This window comes from Phyllobates terribilis, unplaced genomic scaffold (assembly GCF_046119375.1).
Source record: "Phyllobates terribilis strain yellow unplaced genomic scaffold, ASM4611937v1 Scaffold_2__4_contigs__length_985480577, whole genome shotgun sequence".
NCBI lineage: Eukaryota > Metazoa > Chordata > Amphibia > Anura > Dendrobatidae > Phyllobates > Phyllobates terribilis.
The window spans coordinates 794,817,154-794,841,624 of record NW_027362762.1 but is presented as its reverse complement, the minus strand read 5'-3'; the positions used below and the strand labels follow the sequence as shown (position 1 = coordinate 794,841,624).

At 43.5% G+C, this 24,471-nt stretch overlaps 1 protein-coding gene across 10 annotated transcripts in view; it reads right to left on the bottom strand.

Annotated features, from left to right (window-relative positions):
- The window catches only part of CDKL5 (cyclin dependent kinase like 5), a 407,568-nt gene that overhangs the window by 106,302 nt on the left and 276,795 nt on the right, over positions 1-24,471 (bottom strand). For all 10 annotated transcript variants that reach the window (XM_073667428.1, XM_073667416.1, XM_073667414.1 and 7 more), the window contains one exon: positions 3,807-3,943. In XM_073667428.1, the coding sequence (XP_073523529.1) occupies positions 3,807-3,902 (96 nt within the window). In that variant the 5' untranslated portion in view covers positions 3,903-3,943. The remainder of the gene's footprint in view (positions 1-3,806; positions 3,944-24,471) is intronic.

Below are 24,471 nucleotides of genomic sequence, written 5' to 3'. Positions count from 1 at the left end.
TTTGCCCAATTTTTTGGACTGACTGACCTTCATTTCTTAAAGTAATGATGGCCACTCATTCTTCTTTACTTAGCTGCTTTTTTCTTGCAATAATACAAATTCTAATAGTCTATTCAGTAGGACTATCAGCTGTGTATCCACCTGACTTCTGCACAACACAACTGATGGTCCCAACCCCATTTATAAGGCAAGAAATCACACTTATTATATCTGACAGGGCACACATGTGAAGTGAAAACCATTTCCAGTGACTACCTCTTGAAGCTCATCAAGAGAATGCCAAGAGTGTGCAAAGCAGTCATCAAAGCGAAAGGTGGCTACTTTGAAGAACCTAGAATATAAGACATATTTTCAGTTGTTTCACACTTTTTTGTTAAGTATATAATTCCACATGTGTTAATTCATAGTTTTGATGCCTTCAGTGTGAATGTACAATTTTACAATTTTCATAGTTATGAAAATACAGAAAAATCTTTAAATGAGAAGGTGTGTCCAAACTTTTGGTCTGTACTGTATATATATTATTATATATATATATATATATACACACACACACATACATACATACATATACACATACACAGTAGCATGTAAAAGTTTGGGCACCCCTGGTCAAAATTACTGTTATTGCAAACAGTTAAGCAAGAAGAAGTTTAAATGATCTCTAAAAGGCCTAAAGTTAAAGTAGACACATTTACTTTGTATTTTAGGCAAAAAATATGTATATTGTCATTTTTACACTTTAAAAATTACAAAAAAGAAAACGGGCTGGTGCAAAAGTTTGGACACCCTTGCAGATTTGTGTTCTCAGATAACTTTAACCAAGGTTTCAGACTTTAATTAGCCTGTTAGGGTTATGGCTTTGTTCACCATCATCGTTTGAAAAGGCCAGGTGATGCAAATTTCCCAGCTTTACAAACACCCAACCTCCTCTAACCTTCTGCCAAAAAACAGCAGCCATGGGTTCTTCTAAGCAGCTGCCTAGCACTCTAAAAATGAAAATAATGGAGGCCCACAAAGCAAGATAAGGCTATAAGAAGATAGCAAAGCTTTTTCAAGTTGCCCTTTCCTCAGTTTGAAATTAATTAAGAATTGGTAGTTAACAGGAACAGTAAAGGTCAAGATAAGGTCTGGAAAACCAAGCTAAATTTCAGTGAGAGCTGCTTGTAGGATTTCTAGAGAGATAAATCAGAACACCCGTTTGACTGCCAAAGACCTTCAGAAAGAATTAGCAGACTCTGAAGTTGTGGTACATTGTTCTATTGTTCAGAGACACCTGCACAAATATGGCCTTCATGGAAGAGTCATCAGAAGAAAACCTCTCTTGCGTCCTCACTATAAAATTCAGTGTCAGAAGTATGCAAAAAAAACCATCTAAACAAGCCTGATGCATTTTGGAAACAAGTCCTGTGGACTATTGAGGTTAAATAAGAACTCTTTGGCCACAATGATCAAAGGTATGTGTGGAGATAATTTCAGGAAAAGAACATCTCGCCAACCATTAAGCATGAGGGTGGATCAATCATGCTTTGGGGTTGTGTTGCAGACAATGGCATGGGGAACATTTCACAGGTAGAGGTGTAGCGCCCTGAGGGTTCGGCCGCTACAGAGGTATTGCATCTCAACCAGATGTGCGATATCTCACTTCCAGGTAAGGATGGAGTGTGAATCAGGACCCTGACACCTGCATGCATTACACCACATTTCCGGGGGGGCAGGGTGACCGATATGCTCCAAGTAGAACACGACAGTCCCTGTCCCTGGCTGGAGTGGGGGGAGGGAACACCGAGGAAGGGGGAACCCTGTAGTGCATAGGAGGGAGAGGGCAGTTCCTGGGTGCACCTAGAGGGAGGTATAAAAAGTGGGCACCATCTTAGAGACAGAGAGAAAAAGTTCAGTAGTTGGGAGAGAAGGAGGCTGGGAGCAGAGGCTCTGCATGGGCTCTGCTCCGCGGGCAGGCCGGAGAGAGCGGCCGGGGCCTGGAGGAAGGAGAAGGAAGGAAGAGGAGCGGAGGAGGCACCAGGAACAAGGAACGAAGGGACCCCAGGGGTGTGGACCGGCGAGTCGCCACCGCACGCCCGAATCTACCTGCGTAGGGGGGTCAGGCCAAAGGGGAAGACCGGTCCCCGAAACTAGTGGAGGCGGGGAACTACCCTCAGCTAGAAACTGGAGGCTGTGACATTTCAGGTGGCGCAGCCCCTCGCTACACCCGCTAGGAAGGCACCACATAGGGTCAGGGAAACGGCGCCAAGGTTTACCAGAGAAGGCCCGAGGCAGCCGGACAGAAGCGAGGTCACTGGCGGGGTATGACAGGCCAGAGAAAGGACACACAAAGGGTGTCCTGTGAAACGCTCCAAAGTTATCTGGGAGTAGGCCGAGCCCCTCACCTGGTGAACACAGTGCACCATGGGACGTTATGACCAGCTGTAGTAACGTGGATAAAGAACTGTGAGTAAATACCCTGGACTGCATTACAGGACTCTGTGTTGTTACTGCTGCTCCCGCGCACCATCACCCCAACATCCACACTTGCTGCCCTGAGGCTATACTCCTCCCGTGGGGAGTTATACTATCCTCTGCTACACTCACAACACCAGCCTCAGCCGTCTGCCCTGCCAAGGGTGGAGTAGTCAGACATTTAATCACAAAACCCTATAAATAGAATGCCATTTGGGTTGACCACCCTGAGCCACGGGACCGGGTCCCCGCCACGCAAGGACTACAACCCCTAGCATCCACAACGGGTCCGATTCCGGGTATCCCCACACACGCGCGGCCCAGGGGGCGCGTCAGAGGGAAGAATGGATTCAATGAAATTTCACTAAATTCTTGATGCAAACATAACACCATCTGTAAAAAAGCTCAAGTTGAAAAGAGGATGGCTTCTACAAATGGATAATGATCCTAAACAAATATTAAAATTCACAATAGACTACCTCGAAAGGCACAAGCTGAAGGTTTTACAATGGTCCTTACAGTCCCTTGATCTAAACATCATTGAAAATCTGTGGCTAGACCTCAAAATAGCAGTGTATACAAGACGACCCAGGAATCTCACAAAACCGGAAGAATTTTTCAAGGAAGAATGGATGAAAATCCCTCAAACAAGAATTGAAAGACTCTTGGCTGGCTACAAAAAGCGTTTACAAGCTGTGATACTTTCAAAAGGGGGTGCTGCTAGGTACCAACCATGCAGGGTACCTGAACTTTTGCATATGAAAATATATCTTTTGTCTAAAATACAAAGAAAATGTGTCATCTTTAACTTTAGGCCTTTTAGACAATTTCATCTTCAACTTGCTTAACTGTTCACACTAAGTAATTTTGATCACGGGTGCCCAAACTTTTACATGCTACTGTATAAATCTATATATGAATATATATGTTCCCTTTATTTGAAGACTTGTCTTATCTTCCCTATTTTTTGCTTCTATACTATGCACGCCATAGTGACCTAATCAATTTACTCTCTGGGGATATATAGTTGAACTTTTTTACACAAATTGATATTGATTCTTTGGTTTATTCTATATGCATCTTTTTAATACGGGATATTTTAATAGTTCTGAATAAAGGTATATATTTTAATAGGAGTGTCGTTTTTTTCTGGCATTAAATTGACAATGTATACCATATTGTTCTATTTTCTGTGAGTTGTATAGAATAAAGAAAAGCCAGGATATGTGCTTTATACGTGTTGGCAAAAATAGGGCTCTACATTTGCCAGTGACATTTATTCACAGACGGCCTTATTCCAGACGCAGGTGCTTGAACTGGATTTCCGGATGACATTTTGATCCACTTACCTTTTCAACATATTCAAAGACTAGGTATAATTTTCCTCTTCTTCTAAATGCTTCTTTCAGCTCCACTATATTTTCTTGCTTCAATGTGCGAAGCATTTTAAGCTCGCGCAGCGTCGTCTCCTTGACTTCTTCATTTTCTGACAAAACACAAAAGGGAATAGGCCAAAATTAAGGGTGTAGTGACAATGCTGCTCTGTGAAATAAATTATCTCTTAAAGTTGGTGCTTTACTCCTATTCTTTTTCTTAAAGAAGGTGAATTGAAGAAAAACATCCTAATTGCACATTTTCAAACTTCAAACTTTAAACTTGTTCTTAACAATAAATGCGTTAAACACCTACACAGTTTTAAGCCTCTCGATTTAGGCTGTCATATGATCTGCCAGCATCAATTTTCAGGTCTTGATGAAGAATTTTTTATTAGGGATATTGAATGAATCACATGTAAATTATTGTGCTAATTAAATATTAATATATTAAATGATTAAATTAATGTATTATTAATCCCTGTTATTCTTAAATAGTCATTGCATCTCCGTGGATATGTTGCCTTGCATGGCTTGAGTCCTGGGTTTGTATCCAACCTAGGACAAGATCTGGATGGAGTTTTCTCTGTATCTGCACAAGTTTTATACCAGAACATACTAGCAGGTTACCAGACTTACTATAAAATTGGTCTTAGTGTCTGTATCTAATAACATTAAGGGAAATCAGACAGCATTATACTAATGTGAGTGACGACAATCACTGCACACTATAATGGCATCCATTTAACAGATGTGAGGTTTTCAATACCTTCCTATAATGTATCTGTTTAACACATTGGCGATGGATGCTACTGTTATGCTTCCGTTTAAAGCATCCATCACCCATAGACTATAACTAGATCCATTTGACAGATAAGATTTTTCATAGCTTTTCTTGTTAAACAAATGCCATAACAGCCTATGGGTGATAGATTCCACTTTTGGGCATCTGTCAAGATAGACAGTAATGGCATCCATCCATCCAGGTACGACAGAAAAAGATATTGAAAAACTTATGATGTATATGTTTCCCGGATGCCCAGCAGTCACCCATAGGCCACCCATCCGTCACCCATGTTAAAGGGGTTGTCCACTACTTCTATCGTGCCCCAAATATACTCAGCTGCAGCAATCTCAATTAAGTCTGAGCAGAAATCCTCTGAAAAGCCTGCAAGCAATTAACGACCACTGATTGGCAGCAGCGGTCATGTGACATAACTTCATGTAACCGCTGGGAGACATTGACAGTAATATGAGCTGGGCATATGTGGGATTTTTTTTTTGGGGGGGGGGGGTGGAGGTGGAGGAGGAGGTGCCACTTCAGAATTATCCATTAGTTGACAGCTCCTTTCAGAAAAAGTATAGATTTTTTACCAAAAAAAAAACAAACAAAAACAAATGTGGAATAGCAGTTTTTTGTAATTTCACAGCACTTGGATTTTTTTCTTGTTTTCCAGTACACGATATGGTAAAACCAGTGATATCGTTCAAAAGAACAACTTGTCCTGCAAAAAATAAGCCCTCACATGGCCATATTGACAGAAAAATCAAAAAGTTATGGCTCTGGGAAGAAGGGGAGCAAAAAACGAAAACGGAAAATGCTCCGGTCATGAATGGGGTTAAAGATTCAACATATGACAGCAGCCTAATGAAGTGCATATACTTTGTGTCACATAAATGATACTCCTTGTAACATGCATGGTTCATTTAGATAAATAAAGTAAATTTAAAGGTGTGGTCTGGCACCTAAAATGTATTTTCTAAACATCTATCTAGCCTTCAAATGAGTCATCATCAGGGGTTGGAGATAGAAGCAGTGACTGCCTGCTGATGATGATTCATTTGAGGGTGGTGCTAGAAGCTGTGGGGCGGCACTGGTGTCACTCACTGCTTCTATTACTGGCCCCTGACAACGTCTTTCTTCACAGAAGCTATGGCAGCAGTGGAGACAGAAGCAGAGTGCCGGCGCTGTACTCACATCTGCCACAACATCCATCACCCATTGGCCAGGACATCTTCAGATGGGGCCGGCGATTCAAGAAACTAGTGAGTAACTGCAGCGTTGCCCCCTGTGACGTCCTGTTGCAGGAGGGGCAATGGGCGCTGCAGAGAGTGAGTGCAGCCCCAGCTTCCTGTGTCGTTTGTCTCAAACGAAATGTCACAGGAAGTAAAGTAAAAAAAACAAAATTTAGGGATTAGTTAGATAGGAAATGTATGGAAAATTGTTTAATAAAGGAAATGACAAAAGTGGTGAGGGTGTAAAGATAGATAATTAGAAAATACATTTTAGGTGCCAGATCACCCCTTTAATATTAAAAATCTGTAAATTAATTAATTTTCCAGTACAGAAACTGAGTAAATGGAAATAATGAAAACTTGAGGTAAAAAGATGCAAATCTGCACCTATTACTGTTTGGAAAATGTGAAAAAAATGCTAAATCTGGTTATAAGTTGTTACTAAAACTTGTCATCCTGTAGCCAATTCCTAGAAATGTAAACATTGCACCTAAATGTCCAAAACTTTATTCATTTGATTTTTAATAATGTTCCACTTTTAGAAAAAAAATGAATGTCCCTCTCCCCACAAAATACATGCTACTATACAGAATGGATTCAATTCACACCTCCACCAGACGGTCTCCAGATGATAAAAACATTCCCACAAACTTGCCACTTGCAACTAAAAACCCTAAATTTGATCTCTTTGACTTATCATTAGGAGGCATCACCCCTTACACCTCATGAACAAATGTCTTGCTGTAACATCTCTTAGATGTTGTGCCCCTTGTCTTATGAATTCATTTGGAATCTTGTCTGAAGAAGGAGCCTCTGTGCTCTGAAAGCTTGCATATATATATTTTTTTCTGGTTAGCCAAAAAAGGTATCACTCCGAGAATACTTGTCTCATTTTTGGGCATAAAAGTATTTTCATCAAAATGTTAAAGGGGATGTTTAATTTAGAAAGAGAAAACGCTATTAGTCAATGCTGATTAAACGGAGGGACTCAACGTGTCAATTGGAACTGTGCCCACCCAGGATACAATTATACCAAGCACAGATCAAAAAGTGATAAAAGTCAATGTAACAGCGCGATAATCTGGGCTGATATGCAACAGAAAAGCGTACAACATAAAATGATAGAGGCCCCCAAAAAGCATTTTCGATCTTTGAATTAAACCTAAAATTACAGGAAATAAAAGCAAAAGAAAAAAAAGTAGATGAAATAAAAAAAACATATAAAATAACCTCCTTGACTCTTACGCAATCACCCTAAAAAAGTAATATAAATTAATTAACAGTAGATGATAATGGACACAAATAAAAAGCCCCTTTTAATGTAACACTATATACTGGTGTATCTCACTAAATTAGAATATCATCAAAAAGTTAATTTATTTCAGTTCTTCAATACAAAAAGTGAAACTCATATATTACATAGAGTCATTACAAACAGAGTGATCTATTGCAAGTGTTTATTTCTGTTAATGTTGATGATTATGGCTTACAGCCAATGAAAACTCATAAGCCATTATCTCAGTAAATTAGAATACTTTATAACACTTGAAAAATGATTTTAAAATCCAACTGTGCAAAAAAAAAAGTACAAAACAATTTGTCAAGGCGTAGTGGAGTACGGTTGCGCAAAAAAAAATTGTGACTTTTTAAAACTAGAAAATGAGGAATTAAGTGAAAGCAACTGTATATATACAGTCATGGTCAAAAGTGTTGGCATCCTTGAAATTGTTCCAGAAAATGAAGTATTTCTCCCAGAAAATTATTGCAGACACACGTTTTGTTATACACATGTTTAAATCCTTTGTGTGTATAGGAACAATACAAAAAAACTGAGAAAAAAGGCAAATTGGACATAATTTCACACAAAACCTGAAAAATGGGCCGGAAAAAATTGTTGACACCTTTGCAAAATTGTGGTTAAACAATTTTGTTTCAAACATGTGATGCTTATTCAAACTCATCTGTGGCAAGGAACAGGTGTGGGCAATATAAAAATCACACTTGAAACCAGATAAAAATGGGAAAAGTTGATTCAATCTTTGCATTGTGTATCGGTGTGTGCCACAATAAGCATGGAGAACAGAAAGAGGACAAGAGAACTGTCTGATGGCTTGAGAATAGTGAAGAGTGAGCATGCTCGCTACTGCTCGGTGCTCGCCTGAGCATCTCACTGCTCGGGATGCTCGGCGCTCGCTGAGTATTTCCGGGGTTGCTCGGCGGGAGCTCGGGTCTCCTCCCTGCACGTTTTTGGCGCTCTTTAGAGCACCAATCAACATGCAGCGATTGCCTGCCACTCACTGTAATGCCGTAGCCATGTTGGTTGTGGCATTACAGACCTGGCGCCGCCATGCTCGGTGCGGCGTCAGGGAGAGATTTGCTTGTGTATTAGGTAGTGTAGGGAGGAAAACCGTTCATTACACATATCCGTCTTAACAAACAGTCCTTTGGAGGACTAACTAATCCATCTGCAGAGATATCCGGCAGGTAGGGTGTATAGGCAGGCAGGGTATATAGCAGACTGCAGTGCATATAGCACAAGAGACTCCATTCCAATTCTGCCTTCTGCTGCTGTTAGATATTTCTATACAAAGGCCCAGGTCTCAGGGGCCAGGAATACTTTTTTTTGGATCTTAATCCTCATTATTTGCTTAAAAAGCAATCCAGAGAACACGGTTTTTCTGCACCATTTGCTTGTTGGCACTGCAGAATACAGCCAGGTCCTTTCCATATTAGAGCGCTAGAAGTCCAGCTATTTAAAACCGTGTTTTCTCCGTCAAACGGAACATATACGTTGTCAGAAATTACTGCCATTTCTGGCCTCCATTAAAAATTTCCTTTAGTGTGTCAGTGAAGCAATTCACATCAGTTTGCTGTTCAAACTACTTGCCTACAGGCCAGGTATTTAAAACTCTGTTTTCTCCGTCACACGGATCACATATAAGTTCGCTCCAAACTCAGTCATTTGTAGTGAGCAGGGAAGATACTGTCCTCCATTTAAAATGGGAAAGGCACGTGGCAAGGGACGGGGAACTGGACGTGATGGTGATGGTGCAAGCAGAGGCCGAGGACAAGGCTGTGGGTAAGCTTAAATTGTGCCACAACAAACACCCACATCTTCTCGCCTGACCTTCCTGTCCCAATTGCTAGGGGACCGCAGCACACCACTATTGAACCCAGAGCAGTGTCAAAAGGTTGTTGGTTGGATAGCGGATAATGCTTCCTGTCACTCATCCAACATCACCACCCTGTCTTCCACACGGTCAAGTCTCAGTAGCCGTGAGTCTGGACCGCGTATTCCTCACCCTGATCCTCCTTCCTTCCACCATGCCGAGTGCCCGGAGACAACTGATCCCACACTTGGACATTCTGAAGAGCTGTTCACTTTTCCATTTATAGATTCGGGCCTCTCGCCCGGTCCACTTAAAGCGGGGCAAGAGGAGATCACGTGTAGCGATGCCCAAATATTTGAGCAGCCACAGTCACACAAAGGCGACGGTGGGAACGTGTCACAAGAGGTGGACGATGATGAGACACAATTGCCAGAAAGTCAGGAGGAGGACCAGAGTGCGGAAGTGGAAGACGAGGTGGTGGATGATGTAGTAACTGACCCAACTTGGCAGGAGGACATGCAGAGCGAGGACAGCAGCACACAGGGGGAGAGAGGCAGAGCACCCCAACAGGCAGGAAGAAGCAGTGTGGTGGCCGCAGACAGAAGGCAGGCAACCGTTCTCCATAACACCAACACGAAGGAAGTTGCCAGTACAACTGTTAGGACTTCCCGAGTCTGGTTGTTTTTTAAAGACTCTCCCGATAACCCCAAAAAGGCCATTTGCACCACCTGCCAGGCCAGCATCAGCAGGGGTGGCAAAAAGACCAGCCTGACCACCACCAGCATGATCTGGCACATGGCAGCAAAGCACCCGACTGTGTGGGCCGAACCCCAGGGTCCAGGAACAGTGTCTGCAGGTGGCACCATTGCTTCTTCCGCAGTTGTTCATGCAAGCCAATCCCCTGTCCATGGTGCATGCGAAGATGCCTCCTGCCCTGCACCTGTCATTGCACACTCTCAAGTAGCAGCATCAGGAAGCACATCCATGTCCTTGTCCCAGCGCAGCATTCAATTGTCCATACCCCAGTCCTTGGAACGCAAGAGCAAATGTGCAGCCAACGCCCCACAGGCCACACTACTAAATTCTCACACTACACGACTGCTTGCGCTCGAAATGTTGCCTTTTAGGCTTGTGGAGACGGAAGCATTCCGCAACCTGATGGCGGCGGTTGTCCCTCGATACTCGGTCCCCAGCCGCCACTATTTCTCCAGGTGTGCCGTCCCCACATTGCACAAGCACGTGTCCCAAAACATTAGCCGTGCCCTAAACAACGCAGTTACCGGGAAAGTCCACCTAACCACGGACATGTGGACAAGTGCTTGTGGGCAGGGACGGTACATCTAGCTGACGGCACACTGGGTTAACATAGTGGAAGCCGGCACCCAGTCGGACCTTGGGACGGAACACGTCCTCCCGACGCCATGGATTGCGGGCCCTAGGTCAATCAGGGTTGCCCCCATGGTCTACAGCTCCTGCACCTCATCCTCCTCAGCCTCATCCTCCCCTTCAGCCGCCATTTCCGAAATGACCACATCAGTCACAAGCTGGAAGCACTGCAACACTGCATCGGCCAAGCAGCAACAGGCTGTGCTGAAGCTAATATGCTTAGGTGACAAACCACACTATACTGAAGAGTTGTGGACAGCTCTGAAAGAGCAGGCAGATCTGTGGCTCACACCGCTGACCCTACAGCTAGGCATGGTCGTGTGTGACAATGGCCGGAACCTGGTGGCAGCTCTGAGGCGAGGCGAGCTCACACACATACCATGCCTGGCCCAAGTGCTTAACCTCGTGGTTCAGCGGTTTCTCAAATCCTACCCGGAGCTGCCGAATCTGCTTGTTAAAGTATGCCACCTGTGTGCCCATTTTAGAAAGTCAGCTACAGCTTCCGCCACCCTTGCCGTGTTTCACAGCGTTTGCAGCTTCCGGCTCACAGACTGGTGTGTGATGTCCCCACGCATTGGAACTCTACACAGCAGATGTTGGGAAGGATTCGTGAGCAGAAGAGGGCAGTTGTTGAGTACCAGCATCAACAAGGCCATCGGTATTCAGTTCAGACTCCACACATAAGACCTCAGGAGTGGACATGGATGTCAGACATATGTACCATCCTCCAAAACTTTGAGGACGCCACCAAGATGGTGAATGGCGATGACGCCATAATTAGCGTCACCATCCCGCTTCTCTGTCTTCTGAAACGCTCTCTGCTCACAATCAAAGAGGATGCATTGCAGGCGGAGCACGATGAGATGGAGCAAGGAACCATACAGGGTGATTACACACAGCCAAGCCTCACCTCATCCCAACGTGGATTGGGTGACAATGAGGAAGAGGAGGAGGAGGAAGGACAGGAGCTAGTTTCATGCACTATAGACTGTACTACCTGCACAGCTGTCATACCGTCTGTTCAGCGTGGATGGCCAGAGGACAGAGAGGAGGAGGAGGAGGAGTGCATGGTCAGTCATCCTCTTGCTGAGGACACGGAAGTCTTGCCTGTTAGTAGTCTGGCAAGCATGGCTGAGTTTATGTTACGCTGCTTTCCCATGACCCTCGCGTTCTCAAAATTTTGGGTGACCGTCATTACTGGTTGGTGACACTTCTAGACCCACGCTACAAGGAGAACTTTATATCTTATTCCTGAGGCGGACAAGTCTACAAAAATGGGGCTGTAGCAGAAGGCCCTTGTTGCGGAACTATTAAAAAAATTCCCATCTGAAAACACTGGCGGCAGAGGGCACACTTCGTTGGACAACCAAGGAGTACAGGCGAGAGAGACACAACTTCAATCCAGCAGAGGCAGGGGAACACTGTCAAAGTTCTGGGAGAGTTTTCATCCTCCACCACATCACCAGGGTGACCGTGGTCCGTGATGCAACACCCACATAATTTTTTTAAAGGGTATTTATGATGCCCGTAAAAATTTTTTTTTATACAGTATGTTCATGTGTACCCCCTAGGCGTAAATGTTTGTCAGCCCATACACTTCGTGCATGGGCATTACAAGTATAGGAGGCCCGCTCCTTTCTAATGGGAACATTTTTTTTTTTTTATGAGGCCCTCCTCCACGTCTCTTCCAAGGGGCATTGAAGTGCCTCCAAATTTTTGGCAGCCCTTGCATTCACTGCATAGGCCAACACTATGGGAGACTCTCTCCTTTCTAATGGGAACTTGTCGTTACTGTGGCCCTGCTCTATGTCTCTTTAAATTGTTAGTGGGGTTTTTCCTAAATTTGGTCAGCCGTTAGACTCACTGCATACCCTATAACTGTATAGCAGACTCTCTCCTTTCTAATGGGAACATGTCGTACTCATTACTGTGGCCCTGCTCTCTGTGTCTTTCAGAGTCCCTCCATCATCAATGAAACAGGATGTGTCTGATGATGTGTCACACACCACATTGCCAGATAAGGTTGTAAAATGTTAAAATGACATTTCCCGGTGAATGCATTTGCCTTAAAAAATAACATAAAAAAACAAACAGTAAGATCTTTCTTTAGTATAAAAACAGAGTCGCCAAGGTAACCTCAATGTAATCACATTGTTCAGCTCCTGCACCTCCTCCTCCATCTCCAAAATGACCACATCAGTCACAAGCTGAAAGCACTGCAGCACTGCCTTGGCCAAGCAAGCGGCAAGAGGCTGTGTTGAAGATAACATGCTTAATGCTTAGGTGACAAACCACGCAGCGCTGTAGAGTTGTTGAAAGCTGTAACACAGCAGCTTGATCTGTGGCCCTCACCGCTGAACATACAGCCAGGCATGGTCATGTGTGACAATGGGCAGAACCTGGTGATGGAGAAATGACAGCCGGAGTAGATACAGTTTCCCTCTATGCCAGTCCTTTCACCGAACTAAAGAATATGGCTATGGTGAAATACAAATCCCACTGAGAAGCTGTTTCAGATTGAAAAACATTGGGCCCACCAGAGGATTTGATTCTGAGGGCTCACCTTTCTCCCCCACTCAAGAGCCCCATAGCAGCTGCAAAGTTAGCGCTATCATGAACTCTCCTGATGTAGAAGCCAGGGACCGTCCAACCCTGCCGAGAAGCAGCCCTGGCTAAGAAAAGTGTGTGGGAACTTTCCCGGACACTCTATGGCTGCTTTTTTTACTGCGGTGGAAACCCACACAAACAAGGGGAGAACATACAAAATCCTTGCAGATGTTGTCCTTGCTGGGATTTGAACCCAGGATCCCAGCGCTGCAAGGCTTCAGTGCTAACCACTGATCCAATGTGCTGCCGTTCACCCTCTGATGTCTAACAGGCTGGAGAAACTTGCACCTACTGCCACTCTATCTTCAGCTCCTTTGTGAGAAACTAATATATTTGGGAACTCAGTCTACCAAATAAAATTCCTGAGAAGGAAATTGGGGAAGGCTTCGCTACTGGTACTGGGGCAGTGCTAATACCATGGCTTCATACCATAGTTCACTGGAAATATTCTAGGCTGGTAAGAGGCAAGCAGATTCCCACAGAAAAGTACCAGCAGTTATGTTCAGGGACCCGCACTTGTAGAAGGCGGAGACAACACCGGGAGAAATAGTGGCGGCTGGGGACTGAGTATGGACAGGAGGCATGAGGTTGTGAAAAGCTTCTGCCTCCACTAGCCTAAAAGACTACATTTCAAGTGAAAGCAGCTTTAGAGGACTTCCTGGGAGAAATGACAGCTGGGTAGATATGGTTTCCCAAGTCCTTTCACCAAGCTAAAGAATATGGCTGTGGAGAAATACAACTCCGCAAAAAAAGCTGTGGACTGGCTCCGTACCGTCCCTGGCCCCATTCACCTGTCCACGTGTTTGTGGTTAGGCGGTCCTTCCCAGTAAGTGCACTGGGGAGGGCACGGGTAATGTTGTGGGACCTGTGCTTGTAAAAGGCGGAGACGACACAGGGAGAAACAGTGGCGGCTGGGGACCGAGTATGGACACTCGGCCGCCGCCGGCATGAAGTTATGAAAAGCTTCCGCCTCCACGACCCTAAAAGGCCACATTTCAAGTGAAAACAGCTTTAGAGGACTTCATGGGAGAAATGACAGCTGGGTAGATATGGTTTCCCAAGTCCTTTCACCAAGCTAAAGAATATGGCTGTGGTGAAATACAACTCAGCAAAAAAAGCTGTGGACTGACTCCGTACCGTCCCTGGCCACATTCACCTGTCCACGTGTTTGTGGTTAGGCGGTCCTTCCCAGTAAGTGCACTGGGGAGGGCATGGGTAATGTTGTGGGACCCGTGCTTGTGGAACGCGGAGACGACACGGGAGAAACAGTGGAGGCTGGGGACCGAGTATGGACACCTGGCCGCCGCCAGCATGAGGTTATGAAAAGCTCCACGAGTCTAAAAGGCCACATTTCAAGTGCAAGCAGCTTGCGTTCCAAGGAATGGCGTAGGGACAACTGAACGCAGCACTGGGACAAGGAAGTGGACGGTGATTGTTGCAAGTCAGCAACGACAGGTGCATGGCAGGAGGCATCTTCGCATGCGCCAAGGATCACTTATGATGGGCACACTTTTAGGCAGTGACCTGGGAGTCAGAAATGCTTTTAGAGGCCTTCCCTATGCTGTTCCCATGTCTTTTCAGCACTGTATGCATGTGTCTGATGATGTGTCACACACCACATGGCCAGATAAGGTTGTAAAATGTTAAAATGACATATCCCAGTGAATGTATTTGTCTTGGTTGAAAGCAATGCAAAAGTGCAAAAACGCATCAAAAACGCTACGTGTGAACATAGCCCAAGGTGTGGAGGAGTATTTTTGGTTTTGGTTATTTATTTTGCCTTATATACAAATCATTACCCTGGAAAGGATGTTCCTTAACATATTTCCCAGGAAAATCCATTTAGGTTTCGTTTTTGTATGTTTTATTGTGAGTCCGTAAAAGTGGCATAATACTCTGACAACGTTGTTGGACAGCAGTGATCTGGGAGTTAGAGATGCTTCCAGGGGTCTTCCCCATACTGTTCCCATGTCATTTGAGCACTGTTCCCATCGATTTGGCCAATTTTTAGGCCCTCTGCAGGCCGCCGGGGGGAGCCGCCTGAAAAATGCTCGAGCTTCCCATAGACTTACATTGGGCTCGTCGCTCGGGTCGAGCACCCGAGTATTCCAATTTGTTCGACCCGAGCCACAAGTACCCGAGCATTTTAGTGCTTGCTCATCACTACTTGAGATCCAAAATAGCAACAATCTCAAGGTTACAAGTTTATCTCCAGAGATCTTGATGTACCTTTGTCCAAGGTGCGCAACATAATGAAGAAGTTTACAACCCATGGCACTATAGCTAATCTCCCTGGATGTGGACGGCAGAGAAAATTGATGAAAGGTTGCAACACAGGATAGTCCGGATGGTGGATAAGCAGCCACAATCGAGTTCCAAAGAAATTCAAGCTGTCCGGCAGGATCAGGGTGCATCAGTGTCAGCACAAACTATCCATCGACATTTGAATAAAATGAAACGCTATGACAGGAGACCGAGGAGGACCCCACAAAAGCTAGACTGCAGTTTGACAAAATTTACGTGAGTAAGCAAAAATCCTTCTGGGAAAGTGTCTTGTGGACAGATGAGACCAAGATAGAGATTTTTAGTAAAGCACATCATTCTACTATTTACCGAAAACGGATTTAGGCCTACAAAGAAAAGAACACAGTACCTACAGTCAAATATGGTGGAGGTTCAAAGATGTTTTTGGGGACGTTATACTGCATCTGGCACTGGGTGCCTTGGCTTTCTGCAAAGTATCATGAAATCTAAAGATTACCAAAGGATTTTGGGTCTTAATGTAGTGCACAGTGTCAGAAAGCTGGATTTGCATTTCAGGTCATGGATCTTTCAGCAGGACATTGACCCCAAACATACTTCAACAAGCACCCAGAAATGGATGGAAACAAAGAGCTGGAGAATTCTGAAGTGGCCAGCAATGAGTCCGGATCTAAATTCCATAGAACATCTGTGGAGAGATGTTAAAACTGCTGTTGGGAGAAGGCACCCTTTAAATAAGAGAGACCTGGAGCAGTCTGGAAAAGAAGAGTGGTCCAAAATTTCAGTTGAGAGGTGTAAGAAGTTTGTTGATGGTTATAGGAAATGATTGATTGCAGTTAATTATTCCAAAGGGTGTGCAACCAAATATTAAGTTGAGGTTGTCAACAATTCTGTCCAGCCCACTTTTGGGGCTTTGTGTGAAATTACTACATGTCCAATTTGCCTTTTTTTCCTCTGTTTTTAGTTTTGTTCCAATACATCAATACATACAAAGGAAATAAACATGTGTATAACAAAACATGTGTAATGGACAGTATATGTCAATATTAAACAGAAAGAGGGGCAAATGTAATTGGCACAACTAAAAAAAATAAAAATGTAGAGTAAGGGGACATGATGTAATATTAATGTATTATACTCATAAATATTCTGGAAACAGAATTGTTGGATGCAATATGAGTTTGAATTGGATGCCATACTATAGTAAATAACTTATTTATTGTTTCCTCACGAATGGCAAAGAAAATATCTGAGGAATCTTGATAAATGTAAGGAGGTTAAGAAACAGGCTTATAGGTTGTCAAATTAAAGTTCCCTTCACAAGTTCTAAGATGTCACATAACACATTCAGAATATGGAACACCTTGTCAGGTCCATTCTGGTTACACAGTTGTCAACCTGTCAGAAGGAAAGAATGGAATTGCTTCCCCGAACAGACATTTCCTTCCATGGTACAAGTAATAAATAACACAAGCTGCAAACCATTAATTTTCAAAACTTATGCTCAAACTTTGTGTTTTGCTGTAAGCATAGAATGGCAGTTTCCCGATGAAATGTCAGCCATGCTTTCCCTTCTAATCAAAATTACATGATGTGACAGATTTTGTTTGAGACATGTGCGAAACGCGTTGGAGCTTGTCTAGGAAAAAACTGGAACTAGGAATCTCTACATGGGCAATATAGAATTATGACAACCATATACTGACAAAAATATCTCTATCCTAGAATAAAAATCTGGGACTCCGTATAACCATTCCTTTCATTCATATTTTTGCCATTTTATTTCATGTTAAATTTAGAACAAATTATGCAGGAGGAAAGGTGAGGGCGTTGTACAACTGTCAAAAGAATGTGCTGATTATAAAGAATACACCGAGTATACACATATTATTTACATATACACCAGCGAAAAATTATTTTTACTACAACGATGTATGGACATGTAAGTAGTCTGGAAACACATTTTTACAAATTATTGCTAGAAACAGTCAATACATTTTTGACTGACATTATTGTAAAGTCTGTCCATGTGAGGTGTATGGAAAGGCCTTTCTGATTCAGCTTTGGAGGGAAAGCCATTAGTTGCTTGCTATGGATGGAAAGAGTAAGGTCACAGTGGAGGTTAGCAGAGTCATGTAGAGCACAATTTTTCCCTGTGGGGGGCAGTTTATGGGGTAGATTGCTGTTTCAGTTCTGTAGGGTTGGATACCTTGAAGTTGGTGTTATGCCGAGGAATGTACTACAACCCTTGGCAAAAATTATGGAATCACCGGGCTCGGAGGATGTTCATTCAGTTGTTTAATGTTGTTGAAAAAAAGCAGATCACAGACATGGCACAAAACTAAAGTCATTTCAAATGGCAACTTTAGGGCTTTAAGAAACACTAAAAGGAATCAAGATTAAAAATGTGGTACTCCGTAAGGGTAATTTTTTTCAGACCAAGCAGAGGAAAAAAATTATGATATCACTCAATTCTGAGGAAAAAATTATGGAATCACCCTGTAAATTTTCATTTCCAAAACTAACACCTGCATCAAATTGAGATCTCCTCGTTAGTCTGCATCTAAAAAGGAGTGATCACACCTTGGAGAGCTGTTGCACCAAGTGGACTGACATGAATCATGGCTCCCACATGAGAGATGTCAATTGAAACAAAGGAGATGATTATCAAACTCTTAAAAGAAGGTAAATCATCACACAATGTTGCAAAAGATGTTGGTTGTTCACAGTCAGCTGTATCTAAAATCTGGACCAAATACAAACAACATGAGAAGGTTGTTAAAGGTAAACATACTGGTAGACCAAGGAAGACATCAAAGCATCAAGACCGGAAACAAAAGCAATATGTCTCCATAACAGGAAATGCACAACAAAACAAATGAGGAACGAATGGGAGGAAACTGGAGTCAATGTCTGTGACCAAACTGTAAGAAACCGCCTAACGGAAATGGGATTTGCATACAGAAAAGCTAAACATAAGCCATCATTAACACCTAAACAGAAAAAAACAGGGTTACAATGGGCTAAGGAAAAGCAATTGTGGACTGTGGATGAAAGTCATATTCAGTGATGAATCGCGAATCTGCATTGGGCAAGGTGATGATGCTGGAACTTTTGTTTGGTCCGGTTCCAATTAGATTTATAAAGATGACTGCAAGAAGAGAACATGCAAATTTCCACAGTCATTGATCATATGGGGCTGCATGTCAGGTAAAGGCACTGGGGAGATGGCTGTCATTACATCTTCAATAAATGCCCAAGTTTACATTGATATTTTGGACAGTTTTCTTATCCCATCAACTGAAAGGATGTTTGGGGATGATGACATCATTTTTCAAGATGATAATGCATCCTGCCATAGAGCAAAAACTGTGAAAACATTCCTTGAAAGAAGACACATAAGGTCAATGTCATGGCCTGCAAATAGTCCGGATCTCAATCCAATTGAAAATCTTTGGTGGAAGTTGAAGAAAATGGTCCATGACAAGGCTCCAACCTGCAATGCTGATCTAGCAACAGCAATCAGAGAAAGTTAGAGCCAGATTGATGAAGAGTACTGTTTGTCACTCATTAAGTCCATGCATCAGAGACTGCAAGCTGTTATTAAAGCCAGAGGTGGTGCAACAAAATACTAGTGATGTATTGGAGTGTTCTTTTGTGTGGTTTTTTTCATGATTCCATAATTTTTTCCTCAGAATTGAGTGATTACATAATTTTTTCCCTCTGCTTGGTCTGGAAAAAAAAATACACTTACTGAGTACCACATTTTTTATCTTGATTTCTATTAGTGTTTCTTAAAGCCCTAAAGTTGCCATTTGAAATGACTTTAGTTTTGTGCCATGTCTGTGATCTGCTTTTTTTCAACAACATTAAACAACTGAATGAACATCCTCCAAGCTCGGTGATTCCATAATTTTTGCCAGGGGTTGTATAATGTCATATGTATGATTTAGGTGGTAGATTTTGGTGTTTTAAAGGTAACAGCAATTGTTGACTCTTGATATTTTCCTAAATGAAAGTTTGATAGGATCGATATAGTCTAACATGGCTTGCTCTCTGTCTTTATTTAAAATGGAGCTGCACTTTCAATAAAAACTTTGAATAAATAAATAAATAGTACAGGTGAATAAAAGAAACTTTGTAATACAGGTTATCAGAGAAAAAAGCTTCCTTTTCCACTTATCAGACTCTTCTTCTCCTCCCCCCTTGTCATCCACTTTAAAATAAAAAAAATAAAAAAAAACAGTTCAAATCCATCTTGCTCAGACAGTATACTCTCCAAGGAGAAGAGGAGGAAGAATGAGCGAGGAGCAGGGAAAAGAAACAAGCAGAGGGAGAAATAAAAATATCGAGGTGAGCTTTCTAACAAATCTTTATCTAATCCTAGAGCTGATTTAGAGCTTAACAATGCTGTATAAATTTCCTCCATGTTGCTTGTCTCTGTGTGCTAAAAAATGAATGAAGAGTAAGAATTCCTCTCTGCATGCCGTGCTATTTATGGCAGAGATCACAGCAGCTGGTCTTCTTTTCCCAGCTCCCACTTGATTGCAAATTAGAGATAGAGCATGCAGAGGATAATACTGGTAAATATGCAGGATACAAGTCAAAAAATGGCCAGATATAGTGTTATTCTTCATGTGCACACCGGACAGCTTATTCTGAAAAGTTACTTAAAAGTACAATTACCCTTTTCGACTCCCGACCACTGCTCCATTCATTCTCTATAGGCAGCGCTTGGTGGCCCACTAGGGAGTTAATGGAGCAGTGATAGAGCATGCACACTGCCGCTCCACTCTAAGGGGTATAAAAGTTTTCTGTTCTGCCAATCAGTGGGGTCCACTTGGTTAGACCCCCACTGATCAAAAGGTTATCACTAGTGATGAGCGAGTATGTTCTGTTAACCCTTTCGGCGAGTATGCTGGGGCCGAGCACCGAATAGTTACTGCTGCTCGGTGTTATGTTTGAATCGCTCCCGTGTGCATGATTTGCGACTGTTTGACAACTTTAATACATGTGAGGAATGTCTATTTCTTAAGCATTCCTTACATGTACTAAAGCTGTCAAACAGCTGTCAGGAAAACGCATGTACAATCCGCATGCGTTTTTTCTGCCAGGGAGATGCAGAAACGTTCAGGAAAAAATCCGGAGCATTTCTGCATCGTGGGCACATAGCCATAGATAGTTTTTTTTGTTAAATCTGAGACAAATCTCGGACAGACCTCATAACACTCTTCAGTAAACACTTTATTCCCCATTTTGTAAAGTGTAAACTCTCTGAAACCTGAAGAATCATCTCAATTCACAGTCAGCGCCTTTCATTATTACCGCACGCTGATACTCTGAAATAGATATACAGTACATGCTGTAGTAAGCCTTGGGTGAAATGTCATCAGCAAGAGTTAGAAAGAAGTTGTGACAGGTCTGGAATGATTTAGCAAGGTTTTCGAAGCAACTTCCAGAATCTAACTATAGCAAGGAGTCTTGCAGAAAATCTTCACACTTGGTTACATTCATCTATTAATAATTCAGTTAACATGCACTTGGGTAAAGATTCCACCAAACAACAGCTACTGATATAGAGAGGTAAATTAATAAAAAACACAACATCTTATGTCAAGAGGAAAAAACTCAATACAAGAATAGGCGTACTGGGGTCAGGCTCAGCCCAGGCCTGATGTTTTATCAGAGGACAACTTAGGACCGCAAATAAGTTCACAACACATGTAGTCACTTCAAAAATATATGTAATGGAGGCATAGATATAGATGGGGAAGAAGGATAAGAATATGTGGTACACACAGCGACAACCACAGCCCCCAATAGCAGTGATAGTCACAGCGCCCATAACAGTACCAGCTATGGGCTTCCAAAAAATGGCAGTGACAGCCCCTATGAGGGTAGCACAAATTCAGGCAGCACAACGCCTTTGTAGCAAATAGGATATGAGCACACGTCTTAGGTGAGCTGGCCACTCCTAAAATTCAAGTATCCATGCAAATAGAGAAAAGCAGAACAGCACACCAGAGTCTTACAAATTTGCCTAAACCATACATTTAATTAGTTATTCCAGATCCAAGAAAAGCAACGTCAGTGTAATTCTTATTAATTAAATGCCGCGTTTCCGATCAAGAGAAGTTTTATCAGCCAGGGTGCGTCAAGAGGTCTTGAGGATCCTATTGATAAGGCGCTAAAGGTGGTGTGGACCTAGCAGTATGTAGAGCGCTAGAGTGTTGTGAACCATGAGAGGCGCACCCACAGCAACTTACTTCCTCCTGGCTCCTCTTCTTCCACGTTAAAGGGGATATCGTAAGCAAACATAAAAGTTTCCTAAGGGCTTGGATTTTAAAAACAAACTGATACTGGCATTCACCTGGATCCAACACGGGCCGCTCCATGATCTGCACTAAGAAAGGAAGAGGAGATGTGAGCGTTCAACTAGCAACAGGACCGGGGTGGACCATGATTAGCTGCATCAGTAAGATGACTTGAGCAGTGAGTTATCAAAAAAAGTCCAATGATGCACTGTTCCAGTCACCTGACCACTGCAGCCAATCTCAGACTACAGTGGTGCAACGGTGAGGTCTACTCCTCCTCCTCCTGTCTAAGTACAGACCACGGAGTGTCCTGCGCTGGATCCAGTTAAGTGCCTGTAGGTAAGTAACAATTAGTTGCTTTCTTTTGGCCTGGACAACTCCTTTAAGGCATCTAGGCAGGTGGCAATATGACTTGCAAGAACGCCAAGTTCCCCTGCTCAGTATGCTGCCACTTGCTGGCTTGTAGCAGCTATGTAAATAAAACTGGACACCCATGGCAGCATCTGGAGAATTGATGTCACCATAGATCTTTTTTCGGAGTTATGGAAACGATGACTTACTATGGGCCAGGTCTTGATAAAATGGTATCGGTGTCATCAGTGTTTAGCATCAGTGTAACATCAATGTATGGTCCGTGTGTTCATTTTTACCATCAGTGTGTCAGTGTTTTGGAAAAATAAATAAATTATAAAGCTTCTTCTATACCTTGCAATGTTAAAATACAGACACTGTTACCATCCGTATTCTGGATGTGTCTATGATTTATGAGTTGATGTTTTGTCTATGTTTGATGTTTTATTTTTGTAACCTCTGTAAAGGGAGCATGGTGTACAGGAACTGATGCAAATGAAACAGACAGTGCTTCACAGGAAGAGACATTGATCCTCTCAGCTGTATTGCCATGGCAACCTGGGGGAGGAGGAGCAGCATCAGAGGACAAGACTGATTGGCTGAGCAAGCTGGAAAAGGAGGGTGTTATTAATGTCAGGCTAAATTCAGAAAAATTTGTGCCATTCTGCCACAACCAGATCTTTTAGACGATGTGCAAATGGGACTCGGGCATGGCAAAAATCCAGGAAGTTTGATGGTAGGTAGGGACCCCTAAATCTTTGTGTATCTGGCTGAATTATTTTCTGCATTTTTAGTTTACATACAGAAACAGAATCAAGGGGTGCCTACTGAAGAAAACACACTTTTGAAAGCAAGCTCTATTATACTTTTTCTGGTTGTTCCAGTCCTGATTTTGGGTTACAAATACTGATGTAAAATACTGATCGTGGCCTTGCTGGCAGTATTATCCTATCTCCAGCTTAATACATTACCCTATTAACCCCACATCCGGTATATTTTGCATCCAGATACTACCTATTGTGCAGGGCTACTCACAAAAGTCACCTTCTGAAGACCTGCTCTTTGTAGCGGTTTACTAGACCTGGTACTAATTAACAAGGCTGGCAGGTGACCTCGAGCCAACCCGAGCAGCAGATTCGGGAACCTCTGATATACTGCAATTCTGCAGTAAGTAGATAAATAACTATTTTCAGAGCTACACAGCCAGCACCTGCCCGGTTTGGAGTGGGCTCTTTAGCCTGCTGCATATACCGGACCCTGAAGTGTGCTGTATTATTTCTTCCAGCATAAAGAGGACTTGCCACTTGCTCAAAAAATTGCTTTAAATTGTTTGTAAAAATCCCCAAGCTCTCCTGGTTTCTGATACTCTTTTCCACTTTGCAAGGCATCGCTGCATTGCAAAGATATTCACATTTATTGCTTTCGGGGTGCAGTATGTGAAACTTCAGCTTGCAGTCCAACTGGGTGTTTCTTCAAAGTCTTCTCTGGGAGCATGTGCTTCCACCCATCCAAGATGATGGTGATGCGCACCCTGGACCGTGGGGTACTCGGTAGCCGGGCCGGTCGGTGCTGGGGGTGTCATAGTAGCAGTGACCAGGTCCGTGACCCAGGGCGGCCAATTAAAGGGAAAGGTAGAAGGGGAATAAAGTTTTTATAGATAATGTTCATGACGCCACCTGTGGTATGCGGCTATATGGGGCCGCCGCTGTGGTGCAGATTCTCTGGAGCTGATGGTGACGCAGCAGAGTTGGTTCAGCTCTCCACAGGCAGTGCTTAGCTCCAGGGCAGGATATAGTGATACTATAGGGTAGATGTTGTTGGTGCGGTGTAGTGCAGGTGATGGCGCAGATAATGACCAGTCCACAGCTTAATGGCGGTTTCTTCCTATCTTTACTTGCGGTTGTTAAGCAGACCGGGACACGGGTACTAGCTGGTAGTAGAGGTCCGGGCAGCCTGGAAGCAAGTTGGGAATCCGCCTCGCCAGGTGGAGTTGTAGGCCTTCCCTCTGCGCTAATCTCTTTGGCCTTGCTGCTTGTAGCTGTGCTGCAGCACTCGTCCCTGAGTAAAACATCTTTTCCTCACCCGTATGGCAGGCAGCTCGGGCCTTCTTTAAGTGTCGCTCCCACGTGGCGGTGCTGGGCCCTATGTGCTGCTGAGCCTCCGGGCGTCTGGTGGGGCCAGGAGACCTGCAGTCTCCTGCCCTCCGGTTTCTGCTGCTGGGCCTTCAGTGCCCCGCAGCCTCGGACTCCGGTTCTTCTGCGCTCCTCTCTGGGGTGAGCTGGCTTACAGCTCCACTCCCCAGGTCCTTCCTCGTCGCTGTCCTGAATTCAACTCCTCTCAACTAACTCTTACTAACCCCGCCTCCAGATCACAGTTGCTAAGGGGAGGAGCTCCCCTTGCTGGTCTGGAGCCAGGAAAGTGTTGTATGCTGATTAGGGGACCCCTCCATGCTTCCAGGCATGGCATCACCCCTTGTAAGGGAGGCAATGCCACTGTGGCAATTACAATTCGGCAGCTGATCTTGAAATCTCAGATGCTGTTAAGCTGTAATTGGCTGCTTTATTCCAGACAGAAACAGATGCAGTACTACATAAA